This window comes from Temnothorax nylanderi, unplaced genomic scaffold, assembly GCF_030848795.1.
Source record: "Temnothorax nylanderi isolate EJ_2023f unplaced genomic scaffold, tnyl_v1.0 TNYL_tig0166_pilon, whole genome shotgun sequence".
Classification (NCBI taxonomy): domain Eukaryota; kingdom Metazoa; phylum Arthropoda; class Insecta; order Hymenoptera; family Formicidae; genus Temnothorax; species Temnothorax nylanderi.
This window is the reverse complement of record NW_027249228.1, coordinates 1-20,275: the sequence shown is the minus strand read 5'-3', so window position 1 is coordinate 20,275 and position 20,275 is coordinate 1. Positions and strand designations below refer to the sequence as shown.

Genomic DNA, 20,275 nt, shown 5'->3' with positions numbered 1-20,275 from the left:
TTGGAGAAGCCGCGATACGTCATATTCGCGCTGCAGACCGGACGGCGAAACGAATTCACGGAGGACGCCTCGAGGTTCGATCATTGCGCGCTCGCCAACGTAAAATTGTATCTCAACTCGGAATTCTATCCCTACGACGACGTGAACGCGGATTTCGAAAGCGACAAGTTCGCCGTGCTGTACGAGATGTACGCGAAATTTCGAGGAGCGTACTACGGGGACAGTCGCGACGACGCGCTCTTTTCCCCGCGCGAATTCGCGCGGGTAGCTCCACTCGTGGTAATTGATTGTTCCCGTCAAAACGATTCGGTGAAGAGCGCCACCGTGGACGTGCGCATCGAATTCGAAAACAAGGAAAACGTTCCGCCGAAAACCACCGCCTTTTGTCTCATCGTTCACGATCGCGTCATCGAGTACAGTCCGCTGACCAACGTGGTGCGCAAAATTATCTAACGGAAAAATGCGGTTGTAGAATATCGCATCCCGGAAACGAGGGATATATAAATTCGAGGATCCTTCCATTGTTCTTCAGACTCTGTTAAGAACGAGCAGTTTAAGCACATCCTTAAACGAACATTATTACATATTTCTTTCCAACGCGCTGACTCAATGGCCACAGCAGCAAGAACGACGACGACGATCTTCGTCGACCTACAGGGATTCGTAGTGGGTGACAGATTCGTCGCGAAGGAGGTGGCCGTGCTGCGAAGCGAGACGCGCGTACTGACGCATCACGTGTTTCGCGCGCCGATGAATTGGGATCTGCTGACGAGCGCCGAGAAGGCAAGGGCCGGCTGGCTGATGGCGAACCATCACGGCCTCCGTTGGGAGGATGGGGACACAGACTATCGCCTAGCGAAGACCATTATTCGACGCGCGGTGCGCGACAACCTGGAAGAAACGTGGGAGAGAGAAGAGACGCCCGGCGCGCGAATCTATGTAAAAGGTCTCGAGAAGAAGAGGTGGCTGGAGGAGATTCTCGGCGACGTCGACGCGACGATTGGGGCCATCGACGCCGAGTACGACGACATCGATCGGTTGGAGATTCTTCGCGCCGATCGCGCGTTTCGCTGCGGACGTCATCAACGGTGCTGCGCAATGGAGAACGTGATGAAGTTGCGCGACTGGTGGATCGAGCGACGCGAATGTCTCTCCAACATCGACTCCACAGATTAAATGTAAAAAAACATATTACTCGTATGACATAATTGCATTTTTAATGTATTGCTCATTTTTAAATTGTATTACTTATTTTTATTGTATTAATCATTTTTTTATTCCATATGTATCCGTCTATCTATATTGTATTTACTCATTTTTTACACCATCATGTATATTCTTCTATCCATATTGTATTAAATAATAAACTGATATAAAATCAACGAACAATGCGATATTCCTTTTCTTCACATACCTATACCCCGTATTCTATGTATATATTATAAGCTGTCGGTACGTAAAAATGGTTGGGCGCGGGAGCGCGATAATGCCGAGTGCGTAAAAATGGCCGGTCGCGGAAACGCGATATTTTCAACGAGATAAACAGAGAGAAACGAGAGCGCGAAACGGGAGAGAACGATAGCGTCGAACGCGAGACGGGTGGGAGCGATAGCGCGATACGGAAACGAACGAGAAGCCGAGACGCTCCAGCGCGAGGCGTGGATACGAGCGCGAGTGAGCGATAACGCCATACGAGCGCGAGTGAGCGATAACGCCAAGCGTGTGATTGGATGGGGTAGGGAGCGGTAAAGGAAACACGATATCAATAACAGAAGCGTACACCGCAAAACATATCCTTCTTATATAAAAGAAAAGGACACTTCTATTTTATAACGGAATATACAATGTTAAAACGGATTTCTTTCGTATCCATTTTATTTAAGTGTGACTGACGCTATTCTTAACGTGACACTTTATATATAATATATATTTTAAAATCCTTTAAGACTGGTAGTGATTATTGTTAAGACAAACGTTATAACGAATAATGTAAAAGGACATGGTCATTGGTTGCAGTTTTAATGCGGACCAAAAATAACATAACTATGGTGGAGGTTATTCTTTATAATATTATTATTTTTCATATTGTACATATTTTTTCATATATTTGTAAATATTTATTAAAATTTATTAAAATTTATTTTTTTGTTTTTACACTTTTTTATTTACTTTTGGGAGGGCCAACCCTTAGGGACGTCGTCGTCGTCGATGTTGATCACTCTATTATCCTCTCGATTTTCCACACGATTCCCCTCGTCGTCATCGTCTCTCTCTCTCTCGCGACCGCACCGTCCCGCCGGTCCCGCACCTGGCTCCTCGATCGGTGAAGCCAGTCGCGCAACATCGCGATGCATCCCACGAACTTTGGTAACGAACAATCGTATTTGGTTGCGCGACTTCTTCATTAGGGAGGCGATGATGGCTCTACACAAAATATGAATATAATAAATATAAATATAAATATAAATATAAATATAAACATGAATATAAATATAAACACTGTCATGTAATTATGTTTAATAAATCTACTTACGTTCGCTCCAGCATTACGGAGTCCTCGTCAATGCGAACAGTTAATTGTATGCAGGCGGGAACTTTTTCCGTGATATTTCTTAAACGCAGCTGCAGCTGCCGCACCGAATCGGAATACTCGTCCACCGTTCTCGCCAGGGACGTGGTGTGGATTTGCAATAAATCGACGAGACTTTTTATGTCATTTAGTTTTTCCATCGTCTTTGTTTCACTACGTTTAAAAGAGATTGTTCGTGTTAAAACTGTGGATAGACTACACCCAAGTCTAGTCTCGAGTTCTTTATATACCGAGAAAATGTGACAAAAGAAGGATATTGTGGTAAAAAAATACTAAGAATAGCATTTTTACATCGAGGAAAAGAATGCATCGAGGAAAAGAATGCATCTTATCAAACCGACTCATCCGCCGGAATCGTCGACGCAGTTTTTCCATCCCGAAACCCCCACCACGACACCTATCCACGTCGAGGAAATGCGACAAATGTAGGATATTGCGGTAAAAAATGTAATAAGAATAGCATTTTCGCATCGTGGAAAAAATGCATCTTATCAAACCGACTCATTCGTTGAAATCTTCGACGCGCAATTTTTTCCACCCGAAACCCCCACCACCACACCTATCCGCGCCGAGGAAATGCGACAAAAGCGCAATTTTTTCCACCCGAGACCCCGCCGCCACCTATCCGCGCTATCGCTAACGAGCGTCCTCGCGTAAACATTCACATCCGGAACGCTCATCGCGATCGCGCTCAAACCGCAACGCACCGTCATCGCAGTTCTACCGTCTCTCTCTCGCTCTCGACGATGTGGCTCACACGCGTCATCGCGTTAACCGCGTGTTTTATCGCCGTGAGGTGCATCAATCCCACGGACGAGAATTACACACTCGCATTCGATTATCTGCAGAAATACGGATATCTGACCGAAGATGTGGACGCGGTTCCGGCTCAGAGACGAAACGACGTTCTTCGCAAAGCCGTCGAAGATTTTCAGAAATACTACGATTTACCCGGCGACGGAACGCCTAACAACGAAACGCTACAAATGATGAGTAAACCGCGATGCGGTTTTCGAGATATCCTGAAGCACGGAACGAGAGCGAGTTTATCCAAATGGCCAAAGACGCACCTGACGTGGGATTTTTTCGTAGCCACCGAGAACGAGTTAAACACGGCGCGGGCCGCGTTCGACCTGTGGTCGCAGCATTCAGCATTGACGTTCGAACGCTCCGAAACGAATCCTGACATTATAATATCTTGGCGACGCCTACGTCACAGTAACACGAATGTCAAGGCAAACGGACCACATTGCTCGGCCAAATTCGACGGTCCCGGTAACGTGCTCGCCCACGCGTCTCTCCCGACGGACGAAGCGGGATTCGTCTCCGAGGTGCACGTCGACGGGGACGAGCCGTGGCACATTCACGTCAGTAAAAATCTCTCTGATAAGTTCTCCCTACAATTCACGCTGACGCACGAGATCGGTCACTCTCTCGGATTGTTGCACAATAAGCGCCCGACTTCGGTGATGTTCGCGTACTCGCCCGTCAAGCAGTATCCGGTCAAGCTCGACAATTTCGACATTATGGACATTCAACGTTTGTACGGTGAAAAACTGGCGAACGAGCCCTCGCAGACGCCGGCGCCACCGCCGCCGCAGCCGCCGCAGCCATCGCCGGACCTGTGCAGCATTGATCGCGTAAACGTGATATTGATTTTGGAAAATCGAATGTACATCTCGTACAAGCGTTACGTTTGGTCGATCGATCTGGACGGTAGGACGTACAACGGACCGTTAGCCCTTTCAAATCACATGAGCTTTCTTCAGAACAATTACACACGCATAGCCGCCGCCTATCAATCCCCGTCCGGTGATCTCATGGTGTTCGTAAATAATTTGGTATACAGGGTTCAATATCCTGAATTTAGTCTGAGACCAGATTGGCCGAAGACCTTGCAACAACTCGGCTTTCCCGAAAAAACGATAATCAACGGAGCGGTAAACACCTACAGAGGACGTTCCTTCGTGGTGTTTAACGGTAACTCGGTAGCCGAAGTAGACGAATGTGCGAAGAGAGTTGTCAGATTTACACCTCTCGAAACGACGTTTCCCGGAATACCGACCGGTGTGACGTCGATCATCCGATACGTCGACGGCAATCTGTACTTCACCACTCGGACGCAGTTCTACAAATTCAACGAATTTACGAAGGCCGTCACAGCGGCTGGTAAATTCGATCTACGGATGCTGAATATCGTCTGCCCTAAGGCCGAACTGTTGCAACAGTTGCGCGATCTCCTCGATCGAATCGTACGCCTCAACGATTTAACGTCACCGGCGAGCGATTCGTACGATGACGACGACGACGGCGGCGTTCGGCTTTCCGATCGCCGTATCCGCCGAAGGAAGTAGAGAACTGCGCAAATTCCCACACCACACCGCACATCGCGCGATATATAGTAAGAACTTTTCTACTTATACCGATGTGTCCCCCCAAAGCATCAGTATCGCATCGTCAGCCGAATACGACGCGTCGGATAAAAAATCAGAAACGAACGATACTACAGCGCGTGCGAAATGTTCTCGACGCTGACCGATCGACCCGCGCCGAAGGGTTTTTCCCCTCGCGAGACGGATTCGGAGATGAACGACGACTGCAAGATACGAAGAATCGATTTGACGGACGATCATCTTCATCGGGAGTCGCGTTCCAGCTCTCATCCCCCCACCGACATGCCCGTTGACGTGCCTGCGGTGCGCGTCCTAACGACGCGTTATCTGCTGACGACGACTGGCTACAAATACTTAGCCTTAGGTATCACGATTAAGTCACCGTGGTACAGTATACCCACGCCTTCGTACGTGGATATCGCCCTGGGAGACAAACAAGGCAGGGAAGTCTCTCTGACGCTCGATATGTGGAAAGGACTGGTCGAGCGCAAACGCGACGTATTATCGTGTATGCGATCCACCCCCGTCGACGGAACCCGCCCCCCCTCACCGATAACAATCGGAGACATGACGCTGCGATTCGGAATGATCAACAACCTGCCGATCCTGCGTATTGAGCTACCCAACGCGGCTCGTGTGGCGATGTCGCTCAAAACCGTGCTCACGCTGTACGATCTCCGATTTTGCGTCAATCGCATCCTCTCGGCGCTGAACGCGGCGACCGAGGAAATCGACGCGAAGTATTCGCGCTATCGGGAGATAGCCGCCAACGCTATCAAGACTGGCACTTCAGCTAAAAATGCGATACTGAAGAGCGAATTCTTCGATCCTAACAACATCGTCGACTGTGAAATTACCGCGCTCTGTTTCCGATCATAATGTCGCGACGCGTGTCTGCAAATGTATATTCATACGCGCAAAATAATGTGAGCGCACGTCGACATACGTATAATTTTAGTTTTTCAAAATAAAAAAATTCATGTCTCATCTGTGTGTTCTCTGTCTTTCTTTTTCCTTTTTTCATCATCTCTACGCGATCCCGCGCTCCCCAGATCCCCCGACTCCGCTAGCTCCACAATCGCCGCGATCGCGTCATCCGCGATACGGGATGAAACGACCTTCGAACCGAGGAAAAACAACAACGAAGAAAGGTAATCGGGACCCGCGAAATGAACGACCTTGAACGCATTTTCGTGGAACGTCTCTCGAGGAGCGACCTTGAACAAGTTCGAACGCGTTCAAACGCGTTCAAACGCGTTCAAACGCGTTCAAACGCGTTCGATCTCCTTCTCCGCGCGCGGTCGATAACGCGCGACGCTCATATTTTCCCAAGAGAATCAGTTAGCGCGCGACGACCGACGCGGGAGGACGCGCGATTTCCGCGCGCGGTCGGTAATACTTCTAGCCTCAGGCCGGTCGCGGGGGGTGAGGGGCGCGGGGGAATCGGGCGAGGGGGGAGCGCGCCTGACCAATCACCGTCTTACCTTTCCGTTATAGAAAAGTAGTACGGAAAGGCCGGTCGGTGATTGGTCAGGCGCGCCCCCCCCCCTCGCCCGATTCCCCCGCGCCCCTCACCCCCCGCGGCCGGCCCGAGCTCGGAGTACCTGTTACATAGCTACTCGTGATTATAAAGAGTAATGCATGCTGAACACGAATCCAGTGTAGTTTTTTTATTATCGTTGATGTCTAATATTTCGTGGGCGATCAAACCTGAAACTTATGTTTGGGGCTTATCCGCCAGTAAGCACCCGGGGCTGGTCCGCCAGTCTCGTCACTGTGGCGCGCCGGGCGCACGACTTCAGCTCACGGCGATTTCAGGTTAGGTTTCCCTCGAGCGTGATTCTGTCTTCCCTTGCACGTGCGTCAGTTTGTGTAGGAGGGAAATGGTACGCACGTATCGTCGCAAAACGGGTGTTTTGGCCGACCGAAAAGATGGCGGACCGATCGCTCACGCTCACGGCACGTCGGCGAGGTACGGCGAGGCACGGCACGGCTCTGAGATCCCGCGATTTCCGCGCGAGAGTTGACATGCCGCGCGCGCTGTAGATCGTCCCGACTCCCGGCCGCGGTAAATCGTCGTTGTTGGTCGTTGTGTCAGTGACAGTCGCGCGTGCGACCGCATCGTCCAGCGGTCGCCGCATCGTCCCGGCGTCATTGTCGCCGCCGTTGTAGTGGTGGTGGTGTCGGTGGTGGTCATCGTCGTCGTCGTCGTCGTCGTTGTCGTGGTGGTCGTGGCCGTTGTCGTCGTGGTGGTCGTGGCCGTCGTCGTCGTGGTGGTCGTGGCCGTCGTCGTCGTAGTCGTCGTCGGCGCGTCGAGGAATCGGCGCGAGGACGCCGTCGAGTCGGTAAAATGGTCGCGCTCCACCACGAGCTTTTCTAAGCCTCCTGTCGCTATTTATCGCTCCCCCGCGAGAAACGCGGCTTGGTTAGGTTGCTCGAGGGTCCGCGCTGATCCTATGGCACCGGAACGCCGTCACGCGTATTCCCCGTGGTTGCCCGCGTTGACAATGTGACGTGCCGTTGGGGAGTTTACGATTTGGTTAACCTCTGTATTCACGTACCTAAATTGTTTTATGGAATAGGTAAAACAATTATTTTTTAATAATGTTTTGCATACAAATTTTATATAAATTTTTATATTTTTCTCTTAAAAAACAATTATTAAAATGTATCCTATCATTTTTCAGGATTAGATGTACGTATATGTATTGAAAATGCAGTGTGGCGGATTAGCCCCGGGGGGGGGGTGGCGGTTCAACCCCGGCATTTTTGAGATTTCAATTTTTCCACCGTTGTCGTTTTTGCTCTATACCGGTTAAACAAAGCAACATAGATAAAAATTTCCTATATAAATTTTGTAGCTAAAGGTTCACTCTTTACAGTGGTATACCACATTTAACTAAAATTATTTATTTTCTTGTTAAAAATCGGCACCGAAAAAAAACTGGCGGTTTAGCCCCGGTCTCCCCTATATATCATTTTATCGCGTTTGACTGTAATTTATATCGTCTGAAATTTTTATGTATTTTAATTTTGTTTACACGCTGAAGATGACACAAAGAAAGTGTCGAAACGTCCGAATATGTATTAACTAATATATTTTATCCTATTGACTCTATTTTGATTGCGCATTAATTACCGCGCGTGGCTCCGATTGCCTCTCTCACTTTCCTTTATTTAATTTATTCAGGAGAGCCTATACTTAGTTTATTATTATTAAACTTATTTTGATAAATGCATATTTATTATACATCTTTTACTTTTTATTTGAGCTCCTACTAATAATTTTCTAAATTTTAATTCTTGATATTTATTAACTTTATTTTATTTCTAATTAACGGTCATGACAAAAAATGTATCTATTTTCGTTTTTTAAACGTTTTTTTTAACATTCATGTCCGCCATATTGGATCCGCCATTTTTATTTGTCATTTTGATCTTGGATTCGTAATCAGCGACCTCAAAAACCCCCCGTTACCAAATTTCGTACAAATTGAAAACCGCTTTCATATTTTGACCAGGTTTTTGGGATTTGGAACCACTGTGCGCTGTAGGGAAAACATGTAAGAACAATATCGTGCAATTAAAACTAAGATTAAATGCCTAGAAAAAAAATTGCATGCTTTTAACTTTTATGCAAAAGCACATGCAGGTTGATAGAATAAGCAGTATTGCGTGTAGCACAGTATAACCAGTATGTTCACTCTCTGTCGGCACCTTTGATCTATTGGTTTCCGATTTTCCGCCATGTTTTTCGGTGGACCATTGACGTATCAACGGTTAAAGGGCCCCGGGTTGTACTTACAAGTAACACTACCCAAATGTCATACGTCGATTTTTTTGAAACTGTGCACACATGTAGAACTTCGAAAAATATTTGTGTCGTGTTTTTTTATTTTTGCTTATAAAGCGTTTTAAGAGTAGAAACTACCCTCGAAATATTAACCTTCTCAATTTTATGTATAACAATCCTTTAGGCCATGCACGTCAATTTTTGGTAAAATTACAGATCAGAAAACCCTGAAAACTCCTAGAGATAGTATTTTGGTGCAAAAACTATTCGGAATAACGTACATAAAGTTGAGAAGGTTAATATTTTGAGGGTAGTCCCTATTATACTCTTAAAACGTTTTATGAGCAAAAATAAAAAAATACGACATAAATATTTTTCGAAGTTCTACATGTGTACACAGTTTTAAAAAAATCGGCGTGTGAGTAGTGTTACTTGTTAAATGTGCAAAAGAACTGTGTACATTATTCACTCTTATTAGGAATGGCTTAGGTAGAAATACACAAAAATTTATATAAATTATAAATAAAAGTGATTAATGAAATTGCTGGAATAGCAATGTTTCGATGAATTGCTCGAATGCTAATTATATTTGAAATAACTATTATAAATTATGAGATTAAAGTGGAAATTATAAAAAAATAGTCCGATTATTATTTGTCGTTAAAGATTTTATATTCGTAGTTAAAGTTTAATTAAAATTAATAATGCAAAGCAATATAATTTTTGTAAACTTATATTTATTGTCTATACAGCGGTATTTGTTAAATACATTTACATGTATACATTTCATGTATTTACATATACGGCGGTATTCATTCGTGTCTCCAAATAATCATTTTATTTGGGTTATTGGATGATCGAAAGTTATGATTTATAAATTTTAACGTGTAATATAACCGCATTCTAAAAAATAATTTTTTCAAGTAATAATGTGGGAAACTGCTGCATGGGTGCTTAAATGTTCTTAGTTCAGCCTCTGTTAATAATTTTTGTATAACATTTTTCTGTAAAACAATATTTTGAAAGTGCTCATTGAAAATCGCTTCCAACGAGCACACGTAAAAAATAAAATTATTATGTGGCAATTTTAAATTCCCGAAATTTGAATTTTGGTTTTGGTATGCCTTAAAAAAACAAAAAATTGTCGAATCTTCAAATTCTACGTGATCGATACTGTATCCTTCGCAAATTGTGCATGAATGTTTCTTTAAACATTTACGAATAAAAAAACCGCTTATATAACGAATTAAATTTTTTTTCAACTAAATCGAACTTTTGATAATCAACATCATCCGGCATAAATTCATTAAAAAGTCCGCTTTCACTTTATTCTTCAATTTCTTTGATTTCATCTTGATTCCATCTGTTTAGGTCTAACAAGATATTGTCAAAATCATCCTCGCAGTTTTCGTTCAACGTATTAAAGAAATTGTGAAACAGTAATTTTTTGAATGCTCGAATGAACGCCACGGCAGGAGGGTTCGAACAGTTTCCTCCTTCTAAACGAATTTTTCCAAAAAAGTTTTCTATAGGATCTTGATTTAATCTCCTTGTTTGCACAGAATCAAATCCTTTTTCTTTGAGGCATTCCCATAGTTGCAGCACGCCTGAAATAGTAACTTTTCAGCCATGGATAAACTTCATTTGATTTGTCATGTTTTGACCATCGTGCATCGTGATTAATAATTATTAATGAATCAAAAAACTCTAAACATTCTTTTAAAAAGGCAGTCTGGAATTCATTCCCTTCGAAAACGTGAGCGTGCAATTTTTCTCCCTTATATTTCGTGGTAGAATTTAATACGTCAAAAAGTTTATCCATCTTGTCTATGAAAGTTACCGTTCCAATTGCCTCAGGTGATATTTTCCCAAAATGCATATATGTACTTATACCTGCCACCACAGATTGACTAAGAAGCTGAGTAGCTAATTGAGTTTTCATTTTTTGGAATGGACCTGGATTTACATGAAAGTTAGTTAATTTTGGTGCTAACCTGAAAATTGGCTTACGTACTCCATCTTAACAAAAAATTGGCCAAACATGAAAGTATATTTTAAAAACATATTTCGCGTTGCCTTCATCAAATGCGGCACATCGAATAGGAAAAATATCTTGCGGTAAAATATGGGGTATCAGGCGTAATTCTTAATTCATTTGCGAGCTGCTTATTTTTAGGACCCATATATCACACACTACGGCAGCAACTGTTAAACCAATATTTTGCAATTGAAAAATACATTGAGCGAGTAATTGTTTGAGAACTGCAGTTGAACAAGCTGTATTTGAAAGTTCGTACGCAAGAGGTTGTTTCCAATCACCAAAAATACTTCTTGCAATAAAGACGCATGCAAATTTTGCTGGTTGAAATTGCTTTTCATTGCCACTATCATGAAAACCGATAAATTCATCAGTCTTTGTATTATAATATAAATGACATTTTAATGACATTTCATCAAAGCATATTACGCAAATTTTTTCAGACTCTTGCATAGTTGCAAATTTAACGGTCAGTAAATTGAACACGTTTTGATTTATGCCGTTCGTAATAGAAATATTAACTGTCATTCTATTGAGAGTTGTTCTACTTGGCAAATAAAATATCGATGACAAAGACCTGTACGCTCTTGGCCCTTTAAAATACAAATTCATGCACAATCGTTTAAATTGTAGGGAATACCTCCGACCTCGGGCTTGTTTCTTGTCAGATAATACTTGTTACTCTTACGAACATTGCTATTTGTGGTGGCAAAAATTTTTCACATGCCTCCAAAAATTGATCTTTGGTTACATGTGCCATTTTTTTTATTATTTCATGCAAAGCAGCATTCTTTTTTGTTATTATTCTATTTTCTTTTTTTAGCATTCTAATTTCTGCTTGTGCCTTTAATTTTCTCGGAGTATGAGCAGACAAATCGTTCGTGGTTTGAGTAACTTTATGAATACTTTGATTCAGTAGCGGTTGGACTCCTTTGTGGTCCCTAACACCACTGGACCCTGCGGTAACTGCAATGTTAGGATCTGCCATACTGCTGTTTGCTGAAAGAACAATGATATAAGGCTGAAGAGAATTGGCGATGATGTTAACTGGTTCCAAGTCGACATTGTATTCCGCTTGTACATCATGCTCTGCAGAAAGCTGCAACCTTTCTTCCTCTTCCACCGAATGAGTGGTTTGTCAAATGCCAGATGAAGTGTTAGTTTTTACATTTGCACAATTCTGAAATCAGATTTTATAAAGAAGATCACATCTATCAGGATCAAACCGCTGTTTACATGCAAAATTGTTACAAAGACAATGGCAGTGACAGCCTTAAAACTAAAAATAAATGATAAATTTAATTCATTTTTCTTTCCATTATTTGACAAACACCATTCATGGTCAATTCCAGAGCGGAAGAAAAATGAATTAACTTCATCAGCTGTAGCATATTTATTAACTCGATTCTTTTACTCTTTAATTGACCATTTCTTTACTTACGCTATTCCGATTATTTTCTAAGTTTTCATCCAAATTGAGAGTTGGTTGAGCCAAAGGAAGCAAACGGTTTTTTAAATCATTTGCATACATTCGGTCCTCAAAGTGGTCGCTGCAAATTCTATTGCTGGAATACACATGTTCTGGTGTTTTTTTTTTAAAGATCCTCTCGACGACACGCAATTGCCCACTGTTTTAACCTAAAATTATTAAATTTTTGTATTATAATTTATATAATTTATGATTTAAAGGAAAAAAATTGTCCTGTAACATGTATGTACAAAGTCTTGACATGTACAAACCTTTCGTCATCCTTAGGGAAAGTAAAGAAATGGAAATTTGAGTTCTTGCTCGTATTTTGACAGTCTCGAACGCTGCAAATTTTGTAACTTCTGCTTTTATTCATTTTGGCGACACACTGATTAACGAATTTTTAATTTTTGCGATACTATGTCACCGAAAATTTGACCGCTGTGGCGTCACACCGACTTTGCACTACCACATATACAAAAATCCTCTGATTGGTGGCACCATCGAAAATGGTGATGCGCAGTACGGATCGGCGCAAACCACAAGAAAGGGTTGAGTGAACATACTGGTTATACTGTGCGTGTAGCGAGAGATGGCGCAGCAATCGGACAAGGACAGATGTATCATATAAATATCTCATTAGACAAGGATATAGGTAACATAGAAAATAGAAAAAGGATTAGAAATGTTGACATTATCAACATCGTCGGAGTTCGGCCTTCGCTATAGGATCCCCTTAAAGTCTTTACTGCTAATTAGGTTTTTTCAGAAATTAATTTATGAAAAAATTTATAAAAATACACTTGCTAGCATTATTTGTAAATAAGCTTATGTTACAAATTTTATACAATTCTTAATATTTTTTATTTTCCTTATAACTTCTTTACAAATATGTTAATTTAATATATTTAAGTAAATTTTGTGAGAAATAAAATATAAAAATTAAAATTACTTGAGATCAATATTTATTTCATTATTTGCTTAGACAGATTTTTTATTATTCTATTTTTTTTAGAAAATTTTTTCTTTAACTGTAAATGTACAGTGATGAGATTTAATTCGGTCCCTTAACTGTGATCATTGACTTACTTATTTAATCGCCAAATATAATATATTGGATTGATAATGAGAAGAAACCGAATTAAATCTCGTTATTGTATATTATAATGATATGTTATATAAAATTGTTGATTTCTTATAGAATTAATAAAAAGAACAAAATAATGTCTTACTTTTGTAGAAGTTCAACATTTTATTTAAATATTGTGTTTTAATATAATTCTGTTATAATCATTTTAATATAACTTAATATAATTTTATTGAGTTAAATTTAACTTAAAGAAAAACATTAATATTTAATATTTCTTTATATCAATATATAATAATAGCCAGTAAGTATCGATGATTTTCTTGTTTCTTTTTCTTAGAAAAAAAGAAAGTAACGGATAAAAAATTTGTAATATGCTGTAGTACCACATAATCTTACTTGAAATGTTTAATTTTTAATTTTGATATTTGTTTACAGGTACCACCACAAATTTCAGTAACAGATGTTCTTGGAGGACAAGTGACGTTAATTAGTTGCTCGCCATCTCCATCTCCATCGCCAGATTCACTAGAAGATGCATTACCTCATTACAACACTCTTCCGAGTTTTATTATTTCAGAGCCGTGCGATCCTTCGAGACCTAGTATAACACGCGGTATCGGTAGACCGCACAATCCGATACCTACCGAAGTCGAGGTTCCTTTATCCGATGAGTCAAGCAGATTAAATTCCGAAACTATATTAGGTCGTGTCAAACAAATAATAGATGCGAGAGCGCCACCGAAAGGTTTTATATTTTCAAGAGAGGAAGTGGAAGGTAGTGGACTTAGTTTAGAATATCCCGGTGGCGTACAAATTGAACTTAGGGTATGTGAATCGGAGGAAAGAGAAGCGAAGGGAATAAAGATGCGTAGGATTAGTGGGGACCAATTGCAATATAGTCAACTTTGTCAGCAATTGATTTCATGTATTACTGTTTGACGACAACCAGCATGTAATATAATATGTTTTTATACATTACGTTACATTCCAAGTGTAACATACACTATTCATCACAGTATTGCACACGTTGCATATACACAAATGGTATTTTTAAATTACCTTCATTCTTCATATATATAATAACATTACTGTGTTATTATATTCGTGTAACATTCAATGTATTATACGTTTTTTAGTGTTTGTTTCGAGAGATAAGATAAGAGCCATCTTATTTATAATATAAAATTGTAAATAGGGAAATATATTAGTTGTATATTTATATCTTCTGAAACATTGAAATATTCTATTATATGCATGTTTAATAATTTCCAAAAAACATAAACAGTTTATTTTCTTTATATTTTAACTATAGCAGATGTTGTGTAAACTCATTAAGTACTGAAAAATTTCAATGAAAAATTTATTCATGATTATGGAATTAATAATAGCACCCAGTGTAGATGCAAAGAACGACTTACTGATTCGTCCAGTCTATTTGCATTAATTCAATACATATACTGACTGAGTGCTATTTATGTTTTCTATTTTGTTCATAATATTTTTTTATCAAATATATTTTTAATGTTAGAGACATATACATACATAAAATTTCAAGTTTTTTAATTTGTATTACTTTGAACTATTTGTAAACTTAATTATATAAGGAAATGGGAAATGAGAATATTGTAATTTGTACTAGACAAATATTAACAAACACAGTTCTCTTTCTTTGTGCCACATACAATTTATGAACAGATCTATAACATAAAATGACCTTACTGTAAATAGTTACGTTGTGGCGAGATGTCATTATTTACATGAAACAAAAATAAATGACAAAAATATACATTAAACTGCGTTGTATATATTACAGTAAAAACGTAAAATTCAGTACTTGTATACACTTACTAGTAAATGTTTACATTAAAATGTTAAAGAAGGTAATAAAAAAATAAACATGTTTACTATTACTAGTAAATATATACACTTACTAAAACAATTCAGTGTGTATTAAAACATACTGATATAATTTACGAATTGTAAATCTCATTAACAAGTGGTATATTGATTAAATTGCGTGCAACGTGATATATTTTATTTAATTGAAATAAAAGAACAAAAGTAATTCTTGTTTAAACGTCCAAACTACTTTTTAGCGATTTTTTCCGTTAAAAAGTAATATAGATGTTTTAAAAAATGATAATTAGTTGATGAGATTTGATGAATATGAATGAAAAAGAATCTTATATCGTAATTGGTTCAGTTTCATGATTATTGTTTTTGAGCATGGTCGAACATTGTCATGAAGCAATATATAGTAGTGACTGTTTTTAGTGATCTACTAGTAGTGTTATCCGCTATGAAATATTATGCATAAGACAGCTTACATTAATCAATAGACTATCAATAGACGCTATATTATATTGTTTCATGACAATACTCAACCACATATCTCAACAATAACAGTCATCAAATTGAACCAGTAGCAACTCAGATAGCAACGTGTCTGCATTGTTGCTGGCATGTTGCCGATAACATAGTATGTGTTGCTATCAGAATTGTGGCAACTGAGTCCCCATTTGTCAGCAAGTTGTTGTCTTCACGATATAACAATTTTGTATAGCAACTTGCTAGCACAACTTGTTGGCAACTTATGCTGCGGTCTAAAATCGTCTGATTCAAATTTCGAGCTGTTACTGTCATGTTGCTGTAATAATTCATAGGATCACACAATGCTGTTGCTGTCATATTGTTAGCAACGCGAAGTAAATTTAATGCTGCTTTCCTGCCGACAAATTGCTGGCAATACATGTATCCAATGTTGCCTGCGTGTTGCTTCAAATATTAAATTACTCAAAATTAATTGAAGCAAATGTACGGAAAGTTGCCAGCATCATATTAAGCAATCACAGGTTTGCGCGATTTTGTTGAGACACGCTTTGCTATCTGGGAATATAAGACTCTCCTCATCCATATTCATCGCATCTTTTCTCCAACTGATTACTTTTTTAAACATCGATACTATTTTTTAGTAGAGAAGATATTAAAAAATAAAACAACAGTCAAAATCGCTTTTGAGGCATTCCAGAAATTCAAACTTCTACGCGTGGATATAAATGCACTTATATCATGTTCGGAAAAGTGTATCTGCAAGCGTTTATATTGATTAATAAAATTTATTTTAAGCAAAGTTACTATCGTTTTTTAAATTTCATTGAAAAGTTCACTATTTTTTATATGCAACAACTTAATAAGCTAATAACTTATCATAAAACTAAACACGAAAAAGAATTGTTTATAAAATAAATAAATATTTTTACGTTATTTAAAATATGGTTTTTATTTATTTCAGCATAGTAAACTATAATTACACTTTGAATTATATGTTGTTTGAATATATTTTTGCTAAATTAGAATAACAATTAGTGTATTTGCTAGTAAAGATATCAGTTTTCTAGTCTTTTTATTGGTAAAGTTAATATATAAGCTTATTGTAAGTGTATACAACTACTGATTTCATACTTTTATTATGACATATACAGGGTGTCCCAAAATTCGCGCATGTGGCGTACAAGACGTGATTCTTTATAATAAAAGAAACAATCAAATTACAAGGAAAACGCCGTAATAGGTCAGGACCGGATCTTGATTGCCTATATTGTATGTATATATATATATTTTTTTTAAAGTGAATTTCACGTACAATTCTTCGTCTTGGCAAACCACGCTCCTTTACTTTCGAACATAACGCAGTTTTAACCAAAACTAGAACGGCAAAATTAATATCAATTTAATTATGTGATTATGCCGTGTTAGCTTCGGTTAAGACTGCGTTATGTCCGAAAGTAACGGCGCGTGGTTTACCAAGGCGAAGAATTGTACATACGTAAAATTCACTTAAAAAAATCTTATTGTTTATATACGTTGCCGGTAAAGACGTTCTTCCTTACTAACCAGTGTTGCGATAAATATCACCACATGCCTCAGTGGTCAAATTGGTTGAGACGCCCGTCAAGCCGTTAAGGCTGATCTACAATGTGCTCTTTGCTTCCTGTTTTCTGCTCTTAACCTCTTTGCGACTATTACTACGTTTACGCGAGCGTTACTTCTGTAGTAACTTATGATAATTCACCCGTTTACGCGGAGTAAATTATCGTAAGTTACTACAAAATCCCGTTTACGCGAAGGAAAATCCCGTTTACGCGAAGGAATTATCGTAAGTTACTACAGAAGTAACGCTCGCGTAAACGTAGTATTATCTCGTATTTCGCAATTCCGTCGCGTAACGCGATGTTTTTTGTTCTCTGTCGCCCAAGATAAAAATTGACAAACTTCAGAAGAGACAAGAAACATCACGTTACGCGACGGAATTGCGAAATACGAGATAGATGCAAAGAGGTTAAGAGCAGAAAACAGAAAGCAAAGAGCACATTGTAGATCAGCCTTTATCACGGAATGAGGGAAGTCCAGAGGCGGGATTCTGTAACCACTTAACGTTGCACAACTTTTTTATCATATATGTATATATGTATATATATATAATACCTGTATATATAATACCTGCGCAACGATACCGAAATTGTCGTTAAGGAGTTACAGAATCCCGCTACAGGTTCGAATCCTGTCTGGGATGTTATTTTTCGCAACATTTTTCCTTTATACTCTACGTATCCTAACCTATATACAGGGTGTTTCTGGACATTTGCAATAAACTTAAAGGGGTGCTAGATCTCGGTAAATAAAATAATTTTTGTTAAGTAGCTAGGCTTTAAGGGGGTATTCTACTCTAAAACGCGCTTTTTTCGGGATTTTTTTACAAGAAACCAGTGAAAATTGTTAATATCAGCTTTTTATGTATATATTTTATTATCTTTAGAGAACATAAAATATATTTTTTGAAGCTGAATTAATGAATATAAATATTAATTAAACCCTATCGAATACATGGCAAAAAAAACGGTGCCCATGGTTGCGCCCATTCTGGTTGTCTGAAACAAAAAATTCAAAAAGATTCTTAATCAGTATGAGTTTGGCTATAGCAGGAACTAGAATGGAATTTTTAAATTGAAAATTTAAAAAATGGCGGCACTTTGAAAATTTAGTATGAATTTTCTTATCTTTCGAAGGTTGTCAAAATCGTAAAAAAATTTTTTTTTTACTTCATTCTAGTTCCGGCTATAGCCAAACTCATACTAATTAAGAATCTTTTTGAATTTTTTGTTTCAGACAACCAGAATGGGCGCAATCATGGTCACCGTGCCATGTATTCGATAGGGTTTAATTAATATTTATATTCATTAATTCAGCTTCAAACAAGATTTTTTATGTTCTCTAAAGATAATAAAATATATACATAAAAAGCTAATATTAACAATTTTCACTGGTTTCTTGTAAAAAAATCCCGAAAAAAGCGCGTTTTAGAGTAGAATACTCCCTTAAGGCGCTAGGCTCCGTTGAACATTGTTGATGGTCGCGTATCTTTGCCCCCGCCGGACTTGATGTGCCTTGATTTTTTCTTATGAGAGCATGTCAAAAGTTTAGTGTACACGACCCCTGTCGATACCCAAAATGAGTTCATCGACAGGATAATGAAAGCATGTGATGTGATTCGTAATCATCGACATATAGTATGGACTCAGGTATAAAAAAATACGACCGGTCGAAAAAAAAGAGATAGTGACTGGTAGAGGTTTAGAGATCCTATAATAAGAGTCTGGCCATAAAAGCGGGCTACACACACAGAGATATGTATCAAGAAACAGTATCGCGATACTGTCTCGATAAGACATGTCTCAGATCATGTGTACTATCAAACACTGCGATATAGTATCACATGCACAGGTATCACATGTCTCTAGTACTGACAAGGGAACGTTTGGAAATGTCCCTCACCGATTTTGATGAGCTTTGAATATGTTTTAGAGTGGCGAAAAATAACAGACACGTATTTTTTTTATCGGTTTCGAAGCATGTTTAGAGGTCAAAACAACCCCTCGAAGAAATTCCATATATTTAATTATGAGTGAATATTTCTGAAACCGTGAGGTATGTAAACAAATGTTTTAGACAAAAAAGTTACGATATTATAAGTGATCTCTGTAATTGTATATTTAGATTTTTTTAAATGTCATATTTCTTCAATCTACTCTTTAATGTGGCGGCATGTTTATCTCATATTTAAGAAATGCGATTTTGGAAATTACTTTTATTATATATGGATGGAATCGGCATAAAATTCTCTTTAATTTTGGTCCTTATAAAAATTTCGGAATTTTTAAAAATAACATTAAAGAGTAGGGGTATATTGAAAAAAATATGACATTTAAAAAAATCTAAATATACAATTACAGAGATCACTTAATACCGTAACTTTTTTATCTAAAACATTTTTTTATATATGAGAGTTGTTCAATAAGTCCTTAGAAAATCTAAAAGGATATTATGTGGAAAAATAAAAAAAAATCTACCCAAAATAACTTTTTTTTCTATCTTTTTCTAAGGACTTATTGAACGACCCTCGTACCTCACGGTTTTAGAAATATTCACTCATAATCAAATATATGGAATTTCTTCGAGGGGTTGTTTCGACCCCTAAACATGCTTCAAAGCCGATAAAAAAAATATGTGTGTTATTTTTCGCCACTCTAAAACATATTCAAAGCCCATCAAAATTGGTGAGAGACAGTTCCAAACGTTCCCTTGTGAGTGCATGATTTTTGGAAGGAATTTGTCGCGAGATTATTCTACACACTCGAAAACAAGCTGAGACATATCTCAGTATCATTGTTCGGTCTCCATGTACTCTCTCTCTCTCTCTCTCTCTCTCTCTCTCTCTCTCTCTCTCTCTCTCTCTCTCTCTCCTCTCTCTCTCATCTCTCTCTCTCTCTCTCTCTCTCTCTCTCCTCTCTCTCTCTCTCTCTCTCTCATCTCTCTCTCCTCTCTCTCTCTCTCTCTCCCTCTCTC

The 20,275-nt window shown here is 38.9% G+C and overlaps 1 protein-coding gene across 2 annotated transcripts in view; it reads left to right on the top strand.

Moving 5' to 3' along the window:
* The window catches only part of LOC139777845 (serine/threonine-protein kinase SIK3), a 196,087-nt gene extending 179,585 nt beyond the window's left edge, over positions 1-16,502 (top strand). For both annotated transcript variants that reach the window (XM_071715484.1, XM_071715485.1), the window contains one exon: positions 13,808-16,502. In XM_071715484.1, coding sequence (XP_071571585.1) covers positions 13,808-14,311 — 504 coding nt within the window. In that variant the 3' untranslated portion in view covers positions 14,312-16,502. The remainder of the gene's footprint in view (positions 1-13,807) is intronic.
* Positions 16,503-20,275: the final 3,773 nt, after the last annotated feature.